The 26,182-nt window shown below is 37.5% G+C and overlaps 3 protein-coding genes across 4 annotated transcripts; 1 reads left to right on the top strand and 2 right to left on the bottom strand.

The window, feature by feature from the left end:
- Positions 1-5,864: 5,864 nt before the first annotated feature.
- zfpl1 (zinc finger protein-like 1) lies at positions 5,865-11,214 on the bottom strand. The gene is made up of 8 exons (XM_079607821.1): positions 10,840-11,214; positions 10,364-10,472; positions 10,058-10,169; positions 9,683-9,876; positions 9,058-9,133; positions 8,233-8,394; positions 7,549-7,672; positions 5,865-7,291 (listed from the first exon to the last, which is right to left on the bottom strand). Exons 2-8 carry the CDS (start codon positions 10,463-10,465, stop codon positions 7,105-7,107), a joined length of 957 nt encoding a protein of 318 aa, XP_079463947.1. The 5' UTR covers positions 10,466-10,472; positions 10,840-11,214; the 3' UTR covers positions 5,865-7,104.
- On the top strand, positions 11,024-20,331 carry rwdd2b (RWD domain containing 2B). The gene is made up of 6 exons (XM_079607822.1): positions 11,024-11,679; positions 12,850-13,106; positions 13,186-13,253; positions 15,741-16,106; positions 16,719-18,135; positions 19,998-20,331. Exons 2-5 carry the CDS (start codon positions 12,912-12,914, stop codon positions 16,957-16,959), a joined length of 870 nt encoding a protein of 289 aa, XP_079463948.1. The 5' UTR covers positions 11,024-11,679; positions 12,850-12,911; the 3' UTR covers positions 16,960-18,135; positions 19,998-20,331.
- Positions 20,332-21,235: 904 nt separating this feature from the next.
- Positions 21,236-23,052, bottom strand: LOC306996275 (serine/threonine-protein kinase pim-1-like). 2 transcript variants are annotated; one of them, XM_079608605.1, is made up of 4 exons: positions 22,688-23,052; positions 22,288-22,464; positions 22,081-22,169; positions 21,236-21,856 (listed from the first exon to the last, which is right to left on the bottom strand). In XM_079608605.1, exons 1-4 carry the CDS (start codon positions 23,019-23,021, stop codon positions 21,839-21,841), a joined length of 618 nt encoding a protein of 205 aa, XP_079464731.1. In that variant the 5' UTR covers positions 23,022-23,052; the 3' UTR covers positions 21,236-21,838. The 2 variants fall into 2 exon arrangements, with proteins under 2 accessions (XP_079464731.1, XP_079464730.1); XM_079608604.1 differs by having other exon boundaries at positions 21,236-22,169.
- Between the last annotated feature and the right edge of the window lie 3,130 nt (positions 23,053-26,182).

Genomic DNA, 26,182 nt, shown 5'->3' with positions numbered 1-26,182 from the left:
ATGCACCTGCCACCACGAAAAACCTTTTAAACAAGTGTGAATCAAACCCACAATACTCTTTTAGAAGAAAGGTATTTCTTGGAAATCATTCCAAAGTTCAAGCTGAAATGACAAATGTCTGTATCTTGAAACATGTACAAGGATCCTTTTAGCAAGTGACAATTAAAGACTGTGACATGCATGGCCACATGCCACTAGTTTTCTGCACAGTCTCACATGACCCAGATGGGACTCGAACCCACAATCCTCAGCTCCGAAGGCTGATGCCTTATCCATTAGGCCACTGGGCCACAATTTCAAGATAGCGAAATGGGTATTTCTGCACAAGAATATAACAGTCATGGTATTAAACAATATTTTAAATAGTAGGTAGTACAACCGAAGAAGGTTTTTGACTATCTAGATATGAGTCAATTGCACAATTCTGAGCTCCAAAGTCTTGTCTCACAATTGCAGTTTAACTAGACTAGTACTGCTGCATTTGTGTGGTACATTCTAATAAATTGCTTGTACATTGTATGCACCCACCAAGCTGGTTTTCTGCACAGTCTCACATGACCCAGATGGGACTCAAACCCACAATCCTCAGCTCCGAAGGCTGATGCCTTATCCATTAGGCCACTGGGCCACAATTTCAAGATAGCGAAATGGGTATTTCTGCACAAGAATATAACAGTCATAGTATTAAACAACATTTTAAATAGTAGGTAGTACAACCGAAGAAGGTTTTTGACTATCTAGATATGAGTCAATTGCACAATGCGGAGCTCCAAAGTCTTGTCTCACAATTGCAGTTTAACTAGACTAGTACTGCTGCATTTGTGTAGTACATTCTAATAAATTGCCTGTACATTGTATGCACCCGCCAGCACGAAAAACCTTTTAAACAAGTGTGAATCAAACCCACAATACTCTTTTAGAAGAAAGGTATTTCTTGGAAATCATTCCAAAGTTCAAGCTGAAATGACAAATGTCTGTATCTTGAAACATGTACAAGGATCCTTTTAGCAAGTGGCAATTAAAGACTGTGACATGCCACTGGTTTTCTGCACAGTCTCACATGACCCAGATGGGACTCGAACCCACAATCCTCAGCTCCGAAGGCTGATGCCTTATCCATTAGGCCACTGGGCCACAATTTCAAGATAGCGAAATGGGTATTTCTGCACAAGAATATAACAGTCATAGTATTAAACAACATTTTAAATAGTAGGTAGTACAACCGAAGAAGGTTTTTGACTATCTAGATATGAGTCAATTGCACAATGCTGAGCTCCAAAGTCTTGTCTCACAATTGCAGTTTAACTAGACTAGTACTGCTGCATTTGTGTAGTACATTCTAATAAATTGCCTGTACATTGTATGCACCCGCCAGCACGAAAAACCTTTTAAACAAGTGTGAATCAAACCCACAATACTCTTTTAGAAGAAAGGTATTTCTTGGAAATCATTCCAAAGTTCAAGCTGAAATGACAAATGTCTGTATCTTGAAACATGTACAAGGATCCTTTTAGCAAGTGACAATTAAAGACTGTGACATGCATGGCCACATGCCACTAGTTTTCTGCACAGTCTCACATGACCCAGATGGGACTCGAACCCACAATCCTCAGCTCCGAAGGCTGATGCCTTATCCATTAGGCCACTGGGCCACAATTTCAAGATAGCGAAATGGGTATTTCTGCACAAGAATATAACAGTCATGGTATTAAACAATATTTTAAATAGTAGGTAGTACAACCGAAGAAGGTTTTTGACTATCTAGATATGAGTCAATTGCACAATGCTGAGCTCCAAAGTCTTGTCTCACAATTGCAGTTTAACTAGACTAGTACTGCTGCATTTGTGTAGTACATTCTAATAAATTAACTGTACATTTTATGCACCTGCCACCACGAAAAACCTTTTAAACAAGTGTGAATCAAACCCACAATACTCTTTTAGAAGAAAGGTATTTCTTGGAAATCATTCCAAAGTTCAAGCTGAAATGACAAATGTCTGTATCTTGAAACATGTACAAGGATCCTTTTAGCAAGTGACAATTAAAGACTGTGACATGCTTGGCCACATGCCACTGGTTTTCTGCACAGTCTCACATGACCCAGATGGGACTCGAACCCACAATCCTCAGCTCCGAAGTATTAAACAATATTTTTACATAGTAGGTGGTACTATTGAAAAAGGTTTTTGACTACCTAGATATGAGTCAATTGCACAATGCTGAGCTCCAAAGTCTTGTCTCACAATTGCCGTTTTACTAGACTAGTACTGCTGTATTTGAGTAGTACATTCTAATATATTGTCTGTACATTGTAGGCACCCGCCACCACGGAAATTTTTTTTAAACAATGCAAGTGTGAATCAAACCCACAATACTCTTTTAGAAGAAAGGTATTTCTTGGAAATCATTTCAAAGTTCAAGCTAAATGACAAATGTCTGTATATTGAAATATCTACAAGAATCCTTTTAGCAAGTGGCAATTAAAGACTGTGACATGATTGGACACATGCCACTGATTTTATATACAGTATCAGATGACCCAGATGGGACTCAAACCCACAATCCTCAGCTCCAAAGGCTGATGCCTTATCCATTTGGCCACTGGAAAATCCATAAGAAATTGACAGTCATGGAATTAAATAATAGTTTTATGTAGTAGGTAGTACATTCAAAGGTTTTTGATTACCTAAATGTGAGTCAACTGCACAATGCTGAGCTCCAAAGTCTTGTCCTACAATTGCAGTTTTACTAGACTAGTACTGCTGCATTTGAGTAGTGCTGCATTTGAGTAGTACTGTCATTCTAATAAACTGCATGTACATTATAGGCAACTGCTGGAAGTCTTAAATGTTGTGTAATGACGTAATAGGTGCTTCTCAATACTCAATTTGATGCTTCATCATTTCCTCGCTCCTCCATCCTCCTCCAACCCGTGACCCAGAAACCAATCGAACTCAGCCATCTTGAAGGACATCTCAATTCTAGAATTGCACCATGAGGAGGCGAGGAATGAGGAGTGAGGAAGCTTCCAAAGAAGTCATGAGCAAGGACACAGGCGTATCCTTCCCTCGCATCCTAAGGGGGTGGAGCTGAGACGCAAGGAAAGGAAGCAAATAAAGGAAACAAGGATGAACAAATAAGAAGTGAGGAGCCCACTGAAGCTAAGCAGGCCTGAGCCTAGGAAAACCAGGTTGCTGCTAGAAGAGGTGTTATTGAGGCCAGTAGGGGTAAATAATGCATTGCAATATACAGTACAGAATGTGCATTTTATTCATTCATTCTTTTTATTGCTTTAAACATAAATAGCATTGTTCACAAGTTTACACTTACAAATAATCAGAGAGAGTATAAGACTATGCGTATTTGGCGTGCTGTCCGGGGGAGGGCTCCAAGCTTGGAATGTGGCTTGAGAGTTCTCCCCCGTATCCCTGGCTGGGATAGGAACTAGCCGAGAGTGAGGAGTCGGGGTGGAGGAGGAATGCAGAAAAGACTGTCGAGGAAAGGAGGTGAGTCGGCTTCATATACAGTATATATACAGTATATATAGGCCTACAACCATACTGATTGGGTAGATCATTTGAACGTGCTCTTCCCCAACCTTTGTTAATAAAACATCATGTTTTGCAAAACCATTCCTGGACATCTAACAAACAGTACTGATCTCCTTTTGTTTAGAGATACACTTATAGATCATAATTCAAATTAAACTACACATGCAATTTTCAAGACAATACATTTTAAACTAAATGGATTCAAAACTATGTGTCATTAAACACAAAAACTTCTAGAATCTAGATTCATCTTCTAGATCATCTTATCACAGGTAAATCAGAATGTTTATTTTGTTTCTGTGACAGTTTAGGTCAGGCTCTTCTGAACACTTGACCAGTTTCTGTTTGTACTTTTGTCAGATCTAGGATTCATTCTTTCAAACACAGTTGCTTTTTTGCTCCATGTGTATGCATTAATTCTCACTACGGGCTCCGTAGAGGTGGGAGTATCATAATAACAGCTCTTTTGCTTACATTTTTCAGCTTTTTTTCTCTGCTACAGACCCTTGTTTAGTTTAGTGTCAGAAAAATATGGAAGGGTGGTACATCTTACGATCCATTAACAGTTCAGCTGGCGATACACAACAGTCCAATGGGGAAGTGAGGTATGGATCTGACCCATCATCCACAGCTTTTTTGAGAAGTCATTTGAGGGTGTACCTTCCCTTTTCTGCCTTTTCGTGTGTGCATGCAATAGACTGGAAATTACATGTTGGAATTTGTACTGCTTGGCAAATTGCTGGAACTCCTATTGTAACATGGCCTATTGTCAGCATTCCTGATTTAGGAATTCTGTGTCTCTGGCTTGTGGTTTATCACATTACTGGCTGTTGTTCCTGCCAGTAAAGCCTTCTAATTGATAATATATCACCAACAGATAGCTTTCCCGTTCAAATGAAAGGGATTGGTGCCAAACATCTCCCAAGCTTCAGAACTCTAAGATAGCTTGTATTTTAGTTTTCTCAAGCTTGACACCTTATCCATAATCAACTTCCTCGAATTTTCTCTGAACCAAAAGTGACATATACTTTTACTCATGAGTTGTAGTCAATTCTTTTGAATTCTGGGCAGAACATTTCTCAGTCTAGCATTGTGTTGCTCTAAAGTGGAATCCCTGACTGTGACATTCACTGGGACCATAAGGGCAACCCTTCAAGGGGAACCTAAAAAGTCTTACAATTATTTTAATGACTCCAAGATGATATTTCAAGGCTCCTTTATCTTGGATATGTACCTCTGGTACTTCGGTTGTAACAATTATAAAACAATATTTTAATAAATAATTAAATTAATGTTGCACAACTTTGTTTTTGGTGTTTCTTTTTTTAAATTATGCAATACCAATACATTGAGGTAATCACTCAAAACTAAATTATGATAAAAATGTTCAAGCAACCTCCATTGTAACACATGAGATGGATTGACCCAATAATGTATATTATGACAAAAGTGGAAATACATGGACACAGAGAAGTTGCAAAAAAACATGTTATATAGTTAAACCACAACCAGAGATGATGTAATTATTATGGTAGGCCCTCCAAGTAAGCAATCACTGTAGGGAAAACCCAGAAGATCGCTTTCTTGAGATACAGTTGGAGCTGAAGGATAAAGACAACCTCTAAATGCTGTTAAAGGGTTAGTTCACCCAAAAATGAAAATAATGTCATTAATGACTCACCCTCATGTCGTTCTAAGCCCGTAAGACCTCCGTTCATCTTTGGAACACAGTTTAAGATATTTTAGATTTAGTCCGAGAGATTTCTGTCCCTCCATTGAATATGTATATACGGTATACTGTCCATGTCCAGAAAGGTAATAAAAACATCATCAAAGTAGTCCATGTGACATCAGTGGGTTAGTTAGAAGTTTTTGAAGCATCGAAAATACTTTTTGGTCCAAAAATAACACAAAATAAGACTTTATTCAGCATTGTATTCTCTCCCGGGTCTGTTGTCAATCCTTCACAGTTACGCTGATGGCGTAAGACGCTGATGACGTGTTATCTGGTGCGCCCGAGCTTCACAACAGACCCGGGAGAGAATACAATGCTGAATAAAGTCTTATTTTGTGTTATTTTTGGACCAAAAAGTATTTTCGATGCTTCAAAAACTTCTAACTAACCCACTGATGTCACATGGACTACTTTGATGATGTTTATATTACCTTTATGGACATGGACAGTATACTGTATATACATTTTCAATGGAGGGACAGAAAGCTCTCGGACTAAATCTAAAATTAAACTGTGTTCCTAAGATGAACGGAGGTCTTACGGGCTTAGAACGACATGAGGGTGAGTCATTAATGACATTATTTTCATTTTTGGGTGAACTAACCCTTTAATTACTGCTAGTCAAGAAATGCAACAAGGATATTTAAGAATGGCGAATAATACCAATGTTTATCTGCAGATACATATGAGCTTTGGATTGCTGGGGTGAGTTTTGCAAACATATACAGCACACTTTAAATTATTCTATACAAAGGCTGTTTGTGTGAATCTGTAAAGAACATGTTCGGGTCATATTTCAAAACAAAAGAAATAATAAATATTTTTCTCTAAAGAATATAAATATAATAATGAAGTATATTTAGCATAAGAACAAAAATATTCATTTCTGAATTCTCAGTAGTGAAAACAAAATTATATAATTTAAATTGTACAGTACAATAAAAGGTACTTTTGTAGGTGTGCATTATTGTATTTCTTGTACTGAGTTTAATTTGTGCTGATTAAAAAGTTATGAAAATATAGAGACCATATAATTTTTATAATAATAATGTCACAATAAAAAAAAAATGTAATAGCCATAAAATAGGCTTAATTTCTGTAATTCAAAATATAATTTTTGAATGAAATATGGCCCAGACACTTCATTCACCAAGTACAGTTTGCATCTGTCTATTTAAGGCTGTATCTACTAAAGCATTTTGCAATTTGCCAACCAAAACCATTTTCAAAATGCTTTAGCAAATCAGTTTTACAGTCCATACAGTCCACTGCCAAGAGAAGTATAAATCAGCAAAAGCCTATTCACAGGCAGGGATTTAAATGAATCAGCAATTAAAGGCAATCAACTAAAAAAAAAAAGAAAAAAAAAAAAGAAGACACCTCATAACCATTTATACTCAGAGAAGCAATAATCTCACAAATTCCTAATGAGTTCTGTGCATATTATAAGAAATGATTAAAGATTTCAAAACAATGACATAAAATCTTTGATCCCAATTTTAAGAAGGGTATGCCAGGGAGAGTTACAGAACTGAATGAAACACAGTTGCACACACTTTTATATAGCCTATATCATCTCACTCAAGAGAAAAAGGAGATTTGTTGTGCAACAACTTCTTGACCATCTCCATCTTTATCTTCTCTCAAGTTGACCACTAAGTCACACTTTCCTTGCACAATCCAAACAGCAGTATCTTCACACTAGTCCCAGAATCTTGAGGAGCATTCCTTCTCCAGCATTTCCAGTTCACGGTTTACCAGTAAAGTCAAACTCCACGCTGAATCCACACATTGAGCTTTAGCTGGAAGTTGATCCGTTACATGTTGCCTACCCTGATGTTGGGATTCAGCATGGGATCCAGGTTCGGGTCTGACTCAGCAGAGGCCCGACCCAGTTTAGCCATGATGATGATGAGGGTGAAGAAACCAATCACTCCAACTAACAGCAACATGAAGATTCGCTGTTTCAATGTGAGGGCCTTTTTCTTAGTGTTACTACGATTCCTAGGAAAAAGAATAAATGCACACAAGCATATTTGTAAATTTAAAAAAAAATTACCCTAATCAATTTAAATCAATTAAATGAGTAAAATAGTAGTGATTAGTAAAAAATATTTGCATGGATTTACATGTACTAGTTGTATAAAAGAAATGCTGTCAAAACTGCAGGTGAAAATATATTACAGTATACAACAAATAGGATTAGGCCATAGCAAACATTTGCAATAAATTAATTTGAGCCACAGACTGAGGACACTCACTTTAGGAGCTGTGCAAACCAGCTAAGGGCAGGTCGTCTGCGATATTTATCGTCATCAAAGTCAATCTGCATGACTTCACTGTTTCCTGAATCCCGTGTGTCGTACACCTTTCTTGGGGAAGTAGCTGAGAAGATGCATTGCAAGAAATCAACAAAGTATATATTAGAGACTATACTTTGTCATACACTTACAACACACTACGTGAGATACTATATCCCACAATGCAATGCAACCAAGTTCTATTTCCTGAGTGACAAATAAATAAATCTAATGTGATTTTAAACCTGTTGTTCTTCACACAGTTGCCGAAGTGTAATAATTTATTAATGAAAAAAAAAAAGGATTAAAAATGGTCAAACCGTTGATCAATTACATTGGATCAATAAACCACTCACATCATTCACTGTATTAAACATTCAAAGTAGTAATGTGACAAAGTGTGACAAAGTATTCTACTGAAATTTGCACATTCATTGTTTATTGTTGCAACAATTATTTCACATAAGGTATTCATTATTTACTGCCTAGTATGCCATGAACTAGTATCCTAGTCTGAATAAAAGTCACAATCCAATTTAATCACACTTTTTATTTTATTTATGTAGCAAGATCGTATAAAATAAAAAAATGAATTTGTTAAATAGTTACATATTCATGCCACAGTACGTCAGTGGTGGAGGATACCTGTGTTAATAGTGACCGTGTCGGTGGTAGAGGTGGTGCTCATATTGATGACAGAGTGTTTCTGGGCACTCAGTTCTCCGTTATTGTGGATGTGCTCCACATCCTGATGGGGTGGTAGACTGGTGAGTGTGGGGGATGACATCGTTATATCCACTGCAGGGGCTAGAACACAGATATGTTTGTTAAATTAGTATTACTAGTATTATTAGTATTACTTTTTTTTATACCATGGTCTGTCTGAATACTCAAGTCTGATTGGTAGGAAGGTGTGCAATACAATTCTGTAAATTTTTACTCATCCTCAAATTGTTCCAAATCTGTATGATGTTTAAGTAATTAAACTCACAGCTTCATTGTTAGTAGAGAGTCGCTACACTGACGCAGGTAATATATATATATGAAAAAAAAATTATATATGAAAAAAATTTAGCTAAGACAGTCTACATTTCTTAACCATACAGTGATTTTTTGTTTGATTGAAATCAAGAGAGACCTTAAAGCTTTTCTTTTGTTACCAACACAACAGCTGTGGAAGATGGTTAAGCAAGCCCTTGCAGTGCTGTCAGGAGCAAACCATGCACAAAATATGCATGAAATAGGGAAATGCAAATAAATAACAAAAACACATCCCTGATGAATATTTGTATTTGACAGCAATTCTAAGTACTGACCGGTAGGAGTGTTTTCCACAAAATTATTATAGTAAAATATATTTCTCTGATCTTCCATGATGTTTCCGTGACTGAAAAAACGCATCACAGATGTCCATGGGGCGTGTGGGGGGAACCCTGCTAAAAATTTAAATTACAATTAAGACAAACTCACTCTCAAAAGTTGACCATTCAGAGTAGCACGTAACATCATGTGTTGAGGTTTCCTCCCTCTCTGGTGGGTCTTCAATCTGGACAGAAAGAAGTCCAGATGCAAATGCAAATTAATGGCTAAATCAGTGTTAATACTTAATGTTGAAAGACAAATGTCTTGAACAAGATAAGATAAGGTGATTTACTCTAAAAGTTTGCTGGGCCTTAATATAAGTGCCATTGGGCCTTTAAATTTGTGTGATTATTTTGACAAGTCACTCAATCCTACTGAATTGATTCATTCAATGTTAAACCAATTTAATTGAATTAAAACGTCTTTCTGTCCTACTCCAATCTCATTTTCAAATATCAATACATCTAATGGCTAATGCTTGCCTTGATATAAAGTCTTAAATATTTAAAACTGTAGATGCACCTCATGATAGTAAATGAAAGAACATCCATAATGTGCAGACAAAGTGTCCCTAAAGAAGCTTAAATATACAATAATTTTATTACATAATTCCTTTACTTCCATTTGTGGAAATGCTGATTATTTACTATTACTATTTAACTCAGGTGTGGAAAAGGTAGGTGTGTCTATAGTTGTGAAGTGGTGTTTCATAACTGATGGCATATTTCCTCACCAGCGGAAGGCCCAGTCCTGCTCTAGCCCAGTTGACGGAGGACAGTAGTTCTCTCAGCATGTCTGCAATTGGACTGGCCAGGTTTGGGGGTGGAAACACAGGACCCTGGCATGTTGGGCACTGGTACCCAGCAGGCGCCGTGTAGAGAGGCTGACGGGAGGCCAACTCATTCAGACATGACCAGTGGAATAAATCTGACATGGTAAATAATGAAATGTAAATGAAAATGATAAAATAATGATCCCAATAATAAAGTCTATCCCAGAATATACCAAATAAAAGCCACACCAATGCAGACATTCATATAGACTACTGTGTAAAATGCTTCATTACTGTCAGTTCACTAGAAGAGATTATATCTCTGTAGCTTCTCACCATAACAAACTAGTCGAACAGTATCCTGGGAATGTAAGGGCTGGCTGCACAGGCTGCAGTTGGAGTTGTAATCGCTGTCTTGTAGCCACTGTAGGTATGACTGTACAATACACTGTACAAATAAGAGTAACAGGAAACAGAAGAGTTTTATCTGTGTATAAATCTTCCAAATGCACTGTATATTCTTCCTAAAGGGATAGTCAACCCAAGAGCTAAAATTCTGTCATCATTTCCTCATCCTTGTCCTTTGGGTGGACTATCGCTTTTTTTCAGTCATGAATTTTAGCTGAATATTAAAGCACTTACCTTGTTGTGATTGGATACAAGACAGTGCTCACACACGTTGACACGATGTTCAAAGCAGAACAGGTTCGTTACCTTCCTCTTAGGACACTTGCACAAACCCATGATCTCCCTGTCAAGCAAAAGATCCATATATAATCATCCAGAATCCATATATTAACTCGAGTACAATAAATTAGACTTGATTCGAGGGTTAATTCTAAATACTCCTAAAAATGTGCATTTTAAATATAAAACTTTTTTTAAACTATGCAGCTCTTCTCGGCACTTAATGTACTGTATTAATTCAAACTGTCTTTTCTGGTTATTAACATATAAAGTGTGCCATGATTTGATAAAATTCCGTCACACCTAAGGTAACGTTAAATGTAAACATAACCGAGCTGACAGTGACAGTCCACGGATGGTTAACTGCTCGACTGTATCAAACTTCCCGCAAACTAATCAACATACTGATAGTGAAACAATATTATATTTACCTGCAAATATAAATGGAGACACCAGTCAACCAAGCTGAAGCAAATATCAACACTCTCGAATACTTTCCTCAATATTTTTTTAACATCTCGTCAGATTGCTTTTTTGCCACGTCTCTTCCGCTACCGTCGCAGAGCAATGGCGTCACTAAACACAATAAATCAGTGTCGCATAAATACCATAGACAGTATATAAGAGATACATACGCATTTCGTATGCATATTTTAATTTGTGCGTTTTTGATTAGTCCTGGCTATTTGATTTTGTTATAAATATCGTCAGCCAAAACGTCCCAAGATTTACACACAAAAAAGTCAATACTCTTATTTTGAAACTACCCCGAATCCAAATGCAGGCGTGTATGACTGGGAGTGACCGGATAGGGGAATGCTGGTGAATAAGATTCAGACAAATGTGGGAACAGGAGATTGGAATTCAGTATTAAAAGAAGGGATGAATTAATAATTGCAAGTCAGTAGAGGAATGACAATTTTGACAAAAAGCATCCTGCAGGGAAATGTAAATTAAATTAACAAGAAACAGCTGAGCACAAATTAATATAATATCATTAGGAAATTTACTGGCTAGAAATATGGAAAAATCCCTATGAAATGGAGTTTGGGGATTCTTAAAAACATTAGGAGTCGCATGGTGGCGGTAATGCACCTAAAGGTCTGCCATCCGCCAATAAAAAGAAAAGAAGAAGTAGAAGTAGAAGTGACGTGAGCTGAATTCTGAACATTGGACGGCATCAAGAAGCTGGGTGAATATAATATGCGAGCTTTTCCCTGTGAGTTGTCCACAAGATAGATCACGAAGGACCGTGACTGGTGCCGAAAAAGGTATGAATAAAAACCCTGTGTGTCCGTTTCAGAACATCGGACACTTTTCTACTTGATGTAGTGACGTGTGCATGTGTTTGCGTGCTTTATGACAGATGAAGTTGATTAGATGCAATATTTGTAACCCTAACTTTTCATTCAATACTTTATGCATTGCGTAATACAACGCCGCTTGTAAAAGGATCAAAGTTCAAAATATAATTAGTCTCTATTTAAATACCAATACAGAGAAGTCTATATTTTTTATCATGTTTATTTTGCTAAGCATGACAGAACATAACATAAGTTATAAAACCAGTGATTTGTGAGCAGTAGTGCAACTGAACAAAAGTGCAACTGTGACAACAAATCAGCTGCCTAAGCTGTTAAAGCCACGAATTAGAAGAAAAACAAAGATATGTGAGCCAACTGCAGGTTTTGGGCACTGGATCTTAATACAGTAACGTTAGCCTCCCTGCTGCAGTATTTCAAACACTAAAACCAGCAGGAAAATTCTAATAAGCTTACCGTGGAAAATTAATAACGTGCCTTAATGCAACTGAGACAGTAATTTTAAAATATGAAATTAAATATTAGAGCTGCACAATTATGGGTATCGAGAATCACGATTTTTGTTTGTTTAAAATAGAGATCACAATCCTCTCTCGATTTGGAATAGACAAATAACATGTTCTGATAATAATGCAGTCTATTTAAAAAAAAAAAAAATGTAAGCAATTAGATATTGACAAAATCGGTTTTAATGAATGATTCAATTATAAAAAATTTAGCAGTCACTTGTCGCCACCTACGGATATAATGGTGTAATTGATACATTACATGCAAAGTGCCGTGATTTCTACCAAGGGATGTCTACTGTCCACTGTCTTGATGCATTAGGCATTTTCTTTATAATAGTTTTCTATGAAAAAAAAGCTTTGTTGGCAAATTGCGTTCATATTCTGGGTGCATTGGTTCGCCTGTATAAGGTGTGTAATGAATTTGGTCTTTAATATCACTGTTTTAGTATATTAGTACTTGGTACAAAACTGGTGAAAATAACTGGCATTTCAAGGTAGGGAAATTTTATAAGGATGTGATGTCACGTGAAAATGTAATTATGAATTATGCTTGCATCCATTCTAACCACTAATTCTATTTTTATTTTATTTTTATATATGGTCTTGGCAGAAGAGTGTGCACAAATATTCTGCAAGCACTCTGGATTTGAGTTTGATACAAATGTTGGAACTATGACTTGCTCAGAGGAAGCAGAGGCACAATGTGCAGAGATAGAGCTGCTATTAAGCATGTTTCCTGGTGAAGAAGAGTTACAAGTGGATGAGCTCTCCCATGCAGAGCTCAGGGCTTATGTGGAGGGCTCAGCTCATACTCCCCCCAGTTCCAGACCCCAATTCAACATCAAGCTGAAGGTGGAGAACCTTGCAGTAAGTGTGGGAAATCCATTCAAATGCACTCTTTGTTCTTCATCATTGAATTCTTATGTCAATCTTTGTTTTCTGATAGGTGAGCATTACATTGTTGTGCACTTACCCAGCTGACTACCCGAAAGTGTTGCCAGATATTACTGTCAGGTATTTAAATATTTTAAGTTTCCAATTAATATTTTTCATAAGCTGTTTTGATTGATTGTTTACTCAGTGATATACATGAATACACACTGACAGTTCCTATTGGACTTTCTATGATAATTTGATAATAGTCCTGAAGGATTCCGGTGGGATCAAACCCATACAGCAACGGTGTCGGCCCAGATCCGGCCCACATCTGGTACGTCTGGAATCCATGTGTACCAGATGTGGGCCGACACTATACCTATTACCCTCTGCGAATAAGTGTTCAAAAGTGAAATAAATTAGTACTGATTTAAACTTAAATCAGTAACACTTTACAATGAGGTTTCATTAGTTAACATTAGCTAACTACATTAGTTAACATGAACCAATGATGAACTGCACTTTAATATACAGCATTTAATAACGACAGCATTTATTAATCTTTGTTAATGTTAATTTCAACATTTACTAATACATTTTTAAAATCAAAGTTGTATTTGTTAACATTAGTTAATGCCCTGTGAAGTGACATTAACAAACAATGAACCGTTGTATTTTAATTTTTTAAGGCTAATAGAATCGAGTTTCAAATTTGCAAATTTGATGATCTCCAGTAATATTTTGTCCAATTGGGAATAATAATAGCCACCTGGGTACTTTGAGAGTTTTGAAAGTTTAGAAAATTTCTTTGATTGATTTTAACCATTACGTTTTCAAGGTTTAAAATGTGCTTGAAACATCATCCTTGTAAATGCTTGATTTTTTTTTTCTTAGAACGTCCAGGGTGATTTAAAAAAAGACAAAAATATGAATGAATATTATGACCTTAAAATGACCTGGATTCGCTGTGCATTGTGAGTCTCATTACTTAGTATGTCATGCAAGCACACGTAGAAGTACTCATGATAAGAGCAAGAACATTTAGGAGTAAAAACACAAAAGCTAAAAACAATGCAAAAATAAGACATTGATGTTTGCACTAATCAGTTCCTAGTACCCTAAATGTAACTTGAAACTGATTTGTAATGAAACTTAAAATGCGATTACATACAGTGGTAATCATAATGTAAAGATACGCATGTGGAATACTGAACTCTAGGCAATGCGTTTAGCTGTTCTAGTGTTAGATGCCAAACACCGTTGTCGTGCAAATGAACGGCCTAAACGCATTAAAAGTTTTCTGTTTTCAGTTAAAGCGGTGTCGTGTAAGCGGCGCCTAAGTTAATAACTAATGATCTTTCCAATGGAAGTGAATCAATCAAAAACTTACTTAAGCTGGACAATAACCTAATTCAAGAGCTGCTGTAAAGCCAAACCAATCTATTACTTAATTTCCTATTATCACTGTAAATCTGCTTTGAAACAATCTATATTGTTAAAAGCGCGACAGTATATGAATGAAGGTGACTTGACTGACACTGTAAAATCTTTAGTATACTCATTTACTTTGCACAACTATTTGCAATGCATTCTGAAATGGGTTTATGAATATGTGTGATTTTCTTTTGCTTTCATTGATATCATTAAATTACTTTTTATTAAACAAAAATACCCAAAAGAATAAATAATAGCCTTTGTTTTTCTGTAGTTAATGCAGTAATGCATAGTTCTTGTTTTTTTAGAATAAGAAAAAATCTCTGTGTTCGTGAAACGATTGGTTTGAATTATATTCAGTACAGTCATGTCAGAATGAATGGCACCCCTGGTAAATATGATCAAAACTGGCTGTAAAAAATACATCTCACCTGGTGAGTGCAGTGAACTGAAGAGAAGAAGCACAAACATGGATCTGGGAATCTGAAGGATCTGGAGAGATTCTGAAGGAACTGTCTCTGATCTCTTGTCAGTTGTTTTCCAAACTCATCAGGCATTATAGGAGAAGACTCCGAGCTGTTATCTTTTCAAAAGGAGATTGTAAAAAGTATTTAATAAAAGGGTGCTAATAATTGTGGCCAACATGTTTTAGAGAAAAACATTTATTTCATAATGTGACCCCCCTCAATTATTTTACTTCAGTGAAAGGTTAGAATTTTGCCAATTTTTTGAATGAAAGATCAAAAGGATAAACAATGCAGATTTATTTTTTACAGCCAGTTTTCATCATATTTACCAGGGGTGCCAATAATTCTGACCATGATTGTATGTGTATTTGCTTAAATATACTGTACTAACAAGACAGATGCTGTTTTCTGCAAGTGTTTTTTTCTCCCTTGACACGCACCAAACATTCAGATTCAGTATTCCTCAAAATTAACAAAAATGCACAATAGAATACAAATACAGAATTGTATGCAAACAAGCAATAATTGAATGCATAAAACATACTTTATGGATTTCTCATTTAATCTAACTGTGTCTTTGCTGCTGACCTACGATGATTTAATCATACAAATCACCACAAATGACTTTACTTTAGTCCTTGAATTTCACTCCAAATTATTATAAATATTTCAATTGGATTCTTTCTGAATGTTTACTAGGATAATCATTTTTTGCCGTTTTCAGATGTTCTGAGCTCAGTAGATCACAGCAGATGCTGCTTCACTCCAACCTCAACACCTACCTGTCTGAAAACTGCAACGGTGACGTGTGTATTCTGTCTGCTGTGCAGTGGATCAATGAAAATGCAGAAGCATATATCAGTAAAAGTGCTCCTGTCCGCGATCCCAAGAAGGAAAATGCTTCAATGCCGTCAAAAGAAACCTTCACTAGACTCTGGATCTACAGCCATCATATCTACAATAAGATGAAGAGGAAGAACATTCTGGAATGGGCAAAGGAACTGAACCTTTCTGGGTTCAGTATGCCGGGAAAGCCTGGTATTGTGTGTGTGGAGGGTCTGCAGTCTGCTTGCGATGAGTTCTGGGCCAGGTATGAATTGAAATTGAAATATAAACCAAATCAATCAAATCAACACCTATTCTTTTGTGAATACGCCTTTTGAGTGCAAACTCAAAATACCAAAGATGAGATAAATACCTCATTTAAAATAGTTTTTGTTTGTGTGCCTGTGTGTGTATAGGTTTGACAAAAATGAGGATCTCATTTATTATATTAGGGGCCTGTGGGTGTTTGTGTTTCATGGTCGTTTAGATGACTATAAAACATTTCTTGTTTTAGACATAAGTTTAAGTGCTTCAATTTGCTAATATAAGTTTGAAAACCCCTGATATAGGCCAATTCATATACAGTAGATTAACTTTTAATTTTGATGGTTTTATGTTCTCTGCAACTAATAATTGACCGTTCTTTATGGTTGACACAAACCATCTTAATTTAATTTTCAAATTGTTTTTAATTATTATATTGAACTACTGGTCAAAAGGTTGAAGAAGATTTGTTTTGAAAGAAGTCCCTTATGTTCACCAAGGCTGCATTTCTTTGATGATAAGAAAAAATATATATATTTCAAAATATAATATATTCCTGTGATGGCAAAGCGAAATTTTTATTATTGGTGCATTTTTTTAAATGTATTTTCAGGGTGAAAGTTTTAACATGGAAAAGAATTATGATTCGTCACAGAGAGGATGTCTCTTTGGAAAACTGCTCGATGGAGGAGAGAACTGACTCCCTTCGCAAGTTCACTGGATTTCATGAAGCCATTTTTGAACCTCACGGGACCAGAGGAAACCACATGGACCTTGGACAGCTTTATCAGTTCCTTAATGACAAAGGATGTGCTGATATCTTTCAAATGTACTTTGGGATTGAGGGAAGATAATAGTTTGTTTGTGTGCTCATCATTTCTATTTTTGCCTTATTTTTAGGCTTAATATTGACAACATTACACATTTTAAAACTGGAAACCAATTTTATAGTAAAGACAATGAAATGTGCAATCCACACATATTAGTAGAGTTGTGGTTCTGCATCACTGTTGTCTCAAAAGGATACACCTGTGCCATCAATCATAAAATTTCTCATCTTCGTAAAGATGTTTTATTTACTTGTGCTGTCTTTGGAATTTTGTGTTTCAGCAACTCACTTCAAATGGAGTTTATCTTCCCTTTGAGGAACACAATTTTGTTCTCATACTGTTCTCTCATATGGTGCATTATTGCCTGCCCACTTTTTCAGCAGCGTTGGTTCTCTAAGTATTTTTAAAAAATTTCCTTTTGGGATTTGTAAAAAGTTTCTGTTAAAGCAATGAGCCAAACCAACCAGCTACGAGGTGAATCATGACATCACAAACTTTAATTTAAAGCAAAAAAGTAGTTGAAAATTAGACAAAAATGCAAAGGTACAAGACTGTACTTAACGGCTGTTGTGAGGAAAGGAACTACAATCCCATGAAGCATTATGAACAAATATTTAAGTATTTTGAGAGCATAGGGAGACTTGACTTGGTTACCGTACATCATTCATAGTGCTTCATGGAAGTGAGCAGAGCTAAAGAGCTTGGTGTGTTTTGCGTGTCGCGCTCTCTGATTGGTGTAATTTTCTATACAGAAATCACCCTGAAATTATCTGTAATGTAGTTTTTCCACCACAAAATCCGCTGTTACACGGTTATTTTAGAAATAATTATTTTAGATTCCAGAGTTGCAATATTGCAGGATGATGGCTTCAACAGAAGCAATTACTATCGCTTAACAATGTTGTAGCTCACAGTAGGGCTGTTTTTTAAAGTTTCACCAAAGTTCGTCAACGTTGAAGTTATCGCCATACATCAATTTCCCTATGTAGAGTTTTTACTTTCAGAACCTGACTGTTGCTCTCTATTGCAAGGACTCTGCAGATCACTCAAATGATAAAGTTTGGCTTGCCGAATATTAGATCCCTTTCTACTAAAGCACTTATTGATTGTTAATGATATGATCACAGATCACAACCTAGATGTGCTGTTTGACCTCCTGCTACCTTACACTGGCAGGCGCAGACACCCATTAATGAAGAGGTGAAACGAAACGCAAGCAACCACAAGGCATCCAAATAGAGGCAAAACGTTATGGTCACAGTCAAAAAATGAACCACCGCATCCTACTAATCGAGACGGAGGCTGGGACTAACAATATCAAGGAGCAACACTGTTCATGCAAAGCTGGGTAGGTCTCTATTCACTTCTACAATCGTTATTACAAAGCAAACGGACTACGCGAGTATAAAGCGTAAAAATTTATTAGCAGCGTGTGCTAGCGTATCAACAATTAGGGTAGAGAACCGAAATCATAACCTAAAACTGTCTAACTAGTATAACTTCACAGTAAGGTCAGAGAATGTCTAATAAGGGGAGAAGGTTCACTCTCGCTACACTTCCGGCTTCTGACTGGTTGCAGTTCCACTCTGATTCCATATGAGGGCGCTCACAGGACGAGTGCAGAATGAATGGAGGTCTATGGAGCTATACCCCTCAAAATCCACTTTTCTCAAGATATAATTTTTTGTCTAGTAATTTGAATGTTGTATTCGAAAGGAGATGCAAAGAAATTGCAAATTGCTGGGTGTTAGATTTTTTAGAGTCACTTATTTGCTTTAAAAAGTCTTTCAAAATGTCAATGACGTCATACACATCGTACGACCAGAGATACTGCTTTACGGCAATCCTTCAGTCACTGTGGTGCTTTCGCGCTCTGCACTTTCTTTTCTCTCGAGGCATCGCCAGCACAGCTGACACAGGTAAATACACGTGCTAGAAGAGTTTCTGCTAGAATACATTCTGTTCCTGCTTCAGATACCACGATGCCATCAAGCGGTATCTCTGGTCGTAACCAGTCCTTCACTGACCAATCAGCGTTCATTAGCAGAATGCTAGCGTGTTATGGGCAACAACAACTCAACCTGTAAGAAATCGAAAGGACATAAGTACTCGTTCATTCAATTTTCGACCTATAACCCATGTTGAACTTGCCAAACCTACAATCAAATCTGAGATTTCTCAACGGCAATCGGCTGAAAGGGACAAATTTAGCCGTCTAGCCCCATAGAATCCCATTCATTTTGCACTCCGGGGCGATCGCCCCCAGTGGAACTCTGGTGGAACTACAACCAAAATTCGGTACAATAGGACTTAATAGGGAGTGAACAGGCTCTCCGTAGACGGGCTCTGGTAAGGTTAAAGTCCGCGTGAACCGGAAGTTGAAAACGACTTTTCTCAAGTGTTGTGACGCATTTCCGAGTGAAACGGAATATTGAACAGAGGGCAGGGTTTTACTTTAGCGCTCCTCCTCTCCATCTTTCGCCCATAGCAGAGTAACGGTCTGAGGGGAGTGGTTAAGCGTTTAAGCAACCCAAGTAGTCAAGCCTATATCATCAGAAAAAGAACCATTCCAGACCCGGAAGTAACTTTTCAGACTTTGATTAAAGATAACTTCGGCAAACAATTTTTTCCCGTGTATTAACTTGCACGGATTAATTGTTCACCACAAGACTAGTAATATCCGCTAATAAAGTAAATAGGGTAAATTTTGATTTCATGCCGACTTTAAAAGCAAAATTTATCTTAGAGCACACAAAAGTGTGCTTGGTCCTTGAGGGGTTTAGCTGACTGTGAGGACGTCCACACAGTTTAATTCACTTGTCAGGATTTGACTTCGGTTTTGGGAAGGGACAAAAACGGACACCAACCTCTCTGGGAAACGCGTATCTGTGTTACAAATGCCGTTTAACCATATTTTTGATAAAACTACGACAGTAAAAGCCTGCCGATACCAAAAATATGAGACGCCTGTCAATGGAGCGCTGTGAAAAAGTGTCGGACTGTGAGAGCTCGTTCTTGGCTGCGCTGTGATTGGTCAATCTACATTCTAGGGTGTGGCTTAGCCAAAGGCGAAATTGTAGGCAGTCAGAGACCCTGACCCGTCAACATCGTACATACCTGAATGAGTTTTATGCACATCGAACGCCCTTATGACAAAGCAGTTTTGACTCTCCAGACTTTTATACCGTCTCTTAATCAAAAGATTCCTTAAAGAAATTAATTATAAAGAAACAAGCAACCACTGTATTCTGAAGGCATATTGTAATACTCTATCGTACAGCGTATTTGTTGTAAATAAGATGTGTAAAGGCGATAGCTTGAAGGTTGGAGACAGGCTATTTCTGTCATTTAGAGATTTTTTAATTGCATATGTAATAAATTCAGACTCAGATTATGTAAATATAAAGTTTATTTGAAATAACAGCAAAATATTAACCCAAATGAATTGTGAAAAACTGCAATAGGCTACTTGCAAATGCAAGTATTGCAAATTAACAAAATGGTCGAAAGACTAATAGAGAAGTTAACAAGACTGACTTTGCTCTGACTTAATTCATTCTTCATTTTCACAATGGCAATTTTACATAAAGGCAACAGAGTTAACATAATTTATTTGTTACATGACTGTCTGCAATCTCCTGGAGGGTTATAAAATGAAATACCACATCTTCTAATGGTAATTTCCCATTGACGTAAGCTGTACCATGTGCAAGTTGAAACATTTTGTTTAGGTTTGTATGTCTTCCATTTGCATTTGTAATTAGTAGTTATTTGTAGAATTTCATTTAAATCACTTTTTATATAGTGTCCTATAAAGGTATCTGCCACTATCAGGTAACCCAGCTTTATTTCCTCCCTAAAGACAAATTTGGCGTTTGGACCTTGTCTGCAGGTGAATCACATGTAGATACTTTGGGTTTCAAATATTAAATGGAGGGCCTTATAGTGTAACTCTACTTTGAGATGTCACTTACCTGGTATTACTTACCTGGTGAAACCAAGGCCTTAATGTCTCTAGAACTGAAGTATAATAGGAATGGTTAATGTTTCAAAATTATCACATTTCCCTGATAAAACAACACAGTGTTTATTTTCAGAAACATTTTGTTTTTAATGTGGCACACAGGTGTATATATAAATTGGCTGGAACTTCTTTGGCAACTGTGGCATGAACCTCTGCACCATTGGGAGGAAACGTGGTCATGTCAGGAACCTCTGGGAAGCTTAGCAACCTGAGCTTATTTGACGCAAAGCTCTAGAACCGTATAATTTTTTTTCTGGAGTTGCAGCAGAATGAACCTTCACAGTGATTTCTGTGGAGCCTCAGCAGGTTTTGGAGCAGCAGTGACAGGAAACTTTGTGGCTGTCTTCACTGGGAATTCTGCAGAAGCCCTGACAGGATCTCTGGGCCCAAGGCAGCTGAGAAAGAGAGCTGTGTGAAACCCCCTCTCTGGGACCCGGATGCCAGTGGTAGAAACTTCTAGGGCGTCAGTGCGAGGAACTTGTGGGACGGGCTGAAAAGAGAGCTCTGGGTGACTCCATTGTTAAAAATATGATTGGATGGTGCAGTACTTAACTAAAACTAAATTAACTATTTACCATTAACAGCGAGTAGTTCCGCAAGACGCTAAAACTACCACCTCAAGCCAAGGCGCCAGACGCAACCGAGGCCTGTCAGCCCCGCAAGACGCTGAGGCTGGAGAGATGGAGGGGCTAACTTAACTAAGTAAAACTAAACGAACTATTTACAATATGCACACATCCCTAGGCAAGTAGTTCCGCAAGACGCTAAAACTACTGCCTCAAGCCAAGGCGCCAGACGCAACCGAGGCCTGCCAGCCCCGCAAGACGCTGAGGCTGGAGAGAAGTAGGGGTCATCTGTGTCAGCCCGCCAGACGCAAGGCTAAACCCTCTCCATGACCTGAAACACAATAAGAAGGCATTAATGGTGCATTTTTCATGAGGTATATACATCTGTGCCATGTATAAGGATTGAGTATATGACAATTACAGCAGATACTGAATGGTAATGTAAAGAAGCTGATGTCCATATTCAGATAATCAAGCCAAATTAACAAAAAGCCAAAAAATAGGCCAATATAAATATATCTTCAAAATCATTTTAGCTTGTCTTAGACTCAGTACCTTGAACCAGTCATGAGAGAGCATCTTATCCAGATGGAGTCTCCGCGTTGGGTCGCTCTTAAGGCAACCTCGAATAAAGCGGCAGCATTCTGTGCAGAAAGATTGAGAGTTGTCTAATTATTTCCTTCAACTTTACACTTGCTCTCTAAGCTGTAAAAATGGGAAGGATTTCTGCATTATCCATAAGAACATCTTTTTTGTTCTTACCATCTGAGAAGCCCGGCCGGAACCAGACATCAGTGTCCATCAAAGCGATATTTCTGCTGTCTGGGAAACGGCGGCTGATCATGGCAAACAGCAGCACCCCCAGCGACCACACCGTTGCCTGCTTCCCATAGTACTTGCCCTTCTCATAGTACTCGGGAGGGCAATACCTGGCTGTGCCTGAAGATAGGAGTTTGTCACATGTGTAAGCTTGCTTTTTCTCACTTTAACTGAAATGGCATTTCATTTTATTCAACAAAAATAATATTAATATTGACTATTCTTTGAAAGTTGTGTTAGTGTATTGTTAATATCCCACTGTGTGATGTCAGATTAAGACTTGGCGTAACTGGTCACTAGAGTTTAAATCCAAAAAAATATATGTTTTAAAGATAAGACATACCAGAGTATTTTTTGTAGGATGACCTTTTCATGAGATCACCGCAGCCGAAATCGATCAATTTGACCTCAAGGGTCTCTGTGTTGACCAGGAGGTTCGGCATTTTGATGTCTCTATGTAGCACACCCCTCAAACAGCACATGGCAGCTCCGTCAATCACCTGCCACATGAAGTGACGGGCCAATTTCTCATTGAAGCGGCCTCCGTAATGCACCCAAAAGCTGTGCATGTCCATGCAGGGTGAGGGCCGTTCTAAGACCATGATGTACTGGTCGACATGGTCCTCCCAGTCCAGCACCTTAATAATGTGGCGACAGCGTGGGCCTTCATTGGCCATTACTGTCAGGGCCACCTCAAGTGGAACTGGTTTGGGATGGTCAGGCTAGAAGAATGACAGTTTTTATTATTGTTAGATATAGGATTGGTTTCTCAAATAAGAATTTAGCCCAGTCTGTATTTGGACTCTGTGATTTACATTAAAATGTTATAAATTGCAAACATAGAGAGCACAGTATACGTACAAGGCTGATGTATCGCTCGTTCTTGGTCTTCGCTGTGAATTTCACAGCTACCATGAGACCGTCCTTGCAACGGGTCGCTTCAAACACAGTGCCAAATGCTCCTTCCCCCAATTTCTTGCCAATGGCGTATTTCCAGCTGATAGTATCTATTAAAACAGAATTATATGTCTTTTTATTTGTTTACTGTTTAATAAAGCAGTGTCCCGCAGCGAGGCCATACTTTCTAATGAAATGTTGATCAGGAAATATATTTGTAATATTTTTACTTTTAAAAATCCATTTGGCACATGACTATTTAAATGCAAAACAAACAAAAAATTATCGAGAGAGTGAGTGTGTGTGTGTGTGATATTTATTGTCGGACACTAAACTTACCCTCGATCCTCACGATCTTGTCACCGTCCAGCTGTCTCTGCAGATGTGATCCAGTGTCACCTGATGATGAACTGGCTGGACTGTCCTGATCTTGAGGCTTGACATCCTCCACTTGCTGGTTTTCGGCAGTGGGGGGGACTTCAGGACTACTGGAAGGAGGTTCCTGATTATCATTATCCTCTACAGTAAAGATGATGTCCTGTAAAGAAGTCTGATCTAAAGAGAGGAATATCAACCACAAGCTTGTTTTAAATCATATCATCTGCCACATCTTCAAACTATATTTCATCTATATCCAAACATTCATCACATTGTGAATAAATTCATTCATCTGCCTTTTTATAATGTGTGATGTGCTTTTTTTAAATATCATGTGTAATGATTAAGAGAGTTTGTGTTGTTCAAAGCTCATCATTTACCATCAGTACACCTCCTGGATGGGGCTTCATCAGTGTCCTGGTCCACCTCACACTGCTCCACCTGCTCATCCTGAGCTTTGGTGGATTTGGGACGAGACGAACGAAAGAAAAAAGAGGCAAACCTCCGAAATCTCCCTTTTTTCTGCCTCTTATTCTTTGTTTTCTCTGTCCCTCTCTCCTTTCTCTCCTGCCCGCCTCCCTCACCGATGCACACAGGCGTCTCGTCAGGACGAGGATGGAGCTCCGCCTTGTGGTCGGTGGGTGTCAGTGTTGTTCGGGGATTTATCCCTTGCTCACACTCACCTCCTCCCTCAACTCCTACTCTACGAAATTGTCGCTGTCCCATAATGAACACGATAAAACGCTATCAACAACTGAAAAACACACCGCAAAAACTGCAAAACACTGTTGATATCTGTACTCCTTACTCGCTACAAAGTGAGACAGTGAGTTTCACGCTTTATATTGTCCCGTCAACGTTCTATTTATGATGTTATCAGGCCTCATACAGGCTGAGAGCAGCAGATTCTCGCTAACATTAAAGCAATGTCTAGTGAGATATGTGTATGGTTTTGTAAAGTATTTATGTATTAAGATCGCATTAAAACATACAATACATACAGCAGTGGTCAATAGTGATGTCTGGCCTATAGGAAAATGTATGGGTCATTAAAAAAATATATATATATTCACTTGTTTTTAAACATTTAGCTGTTAATTATACTTATTTTCAGTAGGAAGCATAAAGACATGTTTCATTTTTGTGATGTAGGCAAAATGCAAACACTAGTACATCTGTTTTGATCTTATCTTGACTTTACATATTCACAGTTGGTTAAAAGTAATTGCAAGAATGGCTCAGAGAAATTAGTTCTGAAAGAGCTCTAGTCATTTGTAGGTGACAATTGGTTTTTATCCAGTGAAATTACATACATTTTGTGGGTGAATTGTCAAAACTTTTTGAGGCCATATAGAGACAATTAAGTCGCCTCTTATATCCTATTCCAGAATGTATTTATCCAACAGCTGGGCCTATTACAAAAATATAATATTTCGGTAGTTAAAAGGGCAGAATTCAGAAAAATTGTAGCCTACAAAGACTCATTCATTGGACTATGCCATATAGGCTCATTCAGATTTAATATTCATTTGAATTGATCATATGGTTTTAGAATTTCCCTATTGCTCATTCTCTTTTTTCCTTTTTTGACTCATTGAAACTAGAGGATTAGCCTAACATTCTCCTGAAGTGTGGGAAGTTTGTGTTTTTTCTCAGACTCACATGAGGGTGGCAGACAGATATGCTTTCATGCTGAAAACCAGTGTGCGTCCTGAAATCATACTGTACAGAATAGGTTTGTTCTTTGGAACAAAACTGTGGGCCAACGCCATTGATATTTATTGTACGTAAATTATTTTTTACACAATAACTGTGTCAGTGGCATAATTTTGCCACCAACCAACTATTTTGCCCCCAGTCATTTTTGTTTTGTTTTTAATAGTACTAGTTTTCTATGGAGACGACAAGACCATTTCAGTAGAGATAATGCTTAAAATGAGACGTGAAGAACCGCTGAAAGTTGGCTACTAATTCCGGCTCTTTGAAATGAACTGTTCGAAAGAACCGATTCGCGGGATGAGTTGAGTAGGACTTCACAAGAGCACGAGCAGGCCTCGCGCCGCCAAAATGATTTCGTCGCAATAAACAAACATTTTTCAATGCTAAAGAGTTAATACGGGATAAAACCAAAGATACATCTTAAAATATCGAATATACGCTTCTAATTAACATATTTTCTCTTCGTTGACGCACTTTTGTACTGGTAAGCACAATTTGATACGTAAATGAAAAGTTAATTTAGCCAGCAAATCTTAAAAAAAAAACCCAGCTTGACAATTAACGTTACATACAAACTCATTATAGAAAATGTTTTGTTTGTTCATATTTCTACCATACTTATCTTTTTGAGCTGAGTTGAATGAGTGAGAAAAAACAAACAAATTGTCATCGAGTCGACGCAATAAACACTGAATAGTAACGTTAAATCTTTATGAGAAACCAGACCCCCCAATACTGCTGATATACATATAAAAGATTAATTAATAGTAATAATTTTTATTTTTTATTTTTTACACAATAATATTGTTACACCTCTCAGACAGTGTGAGGAGTGTGTGTCAAG

This window comes from Phoxinus phoxinus (genome assembly GCF_949152265.1).
Source record: "Phoxinus phoxinus genome assembly, chromosome: 3".
Taxonomy (NCBI): domain Eukaryota; kingdom Metazoa; phylum Chordata; class Actinopteri; order Cypriniformes; family Leuciscidae; genus Phoxinus; species Phoxinus phoxinus.
Note: the sequence above shows the minus strand (reverse complement) of the source record. Positions and strands in the feature narration are given on the sequence as shown.

Coding starts and splice junctions, on each gene's coding strand:
- zfpl1 (XM_079607821.1), bottom strand. CDS start 10,465: ATGGGTTTGTGCAAGTGTCCTAAGAGGAAGGTAACGAACCTGTTCTGC. Junction 9,134..9,682: donor CAGGACTGGGCCTTCCGCTG/GTGAGGAAATAT, acceptor CTTTCTGTCCAG/ATTGAAGACCCACCAGAGAG. Junction 8,395..9,057: donor TGAATGGTCAACTTTTGAGA/GTGAGTTTGTCT, acceptor TCTGTGTTCTAG/CCCCTGCAGTGGATATAACG.
- rwdd2b (XM_079607822.1), top strand. CDS start 12,912: ATGACTTGCTCAGAGGAAGCAGAGGCACAATGTGCAGAGATAGAGCTG. Junction 13,254..15,740: donor TTGCCAGATATTACTGTCAG/GTATTTAAATAT, acceptor TGCCGTTTTCAG/ATGTTCTGAGCTCAGTAGAT. Junction 16,107..16,718: donor TGCGATGAGTTCTGGGCCAG/GTATGAATTGAA, acceptor ATGTATTTTCAG/GGTGAAAGTTTTAACATGGA.
- LOC306996275 (XM_079608604.1), bottom strand. CDS start 23,021: ATGGCCAATGAAGGCCCACGCTGTCGCCACATTATTAAGGTGCTGGAC. Junction 22,465..22,687: donor ATCCTACAAAAAATACTCTG/GTATGTCTTATC, acceptor TCCTATCTTCAG/GCACAGCCAGGTATTGCCCT. Junction 22,170..22,287: donor CCGGCCGGGCTTCTCAGATG/GTAAGAACAAAA, acceptor CTTTCTGCACAG/AATGCTGCCGCTTTATTCGA.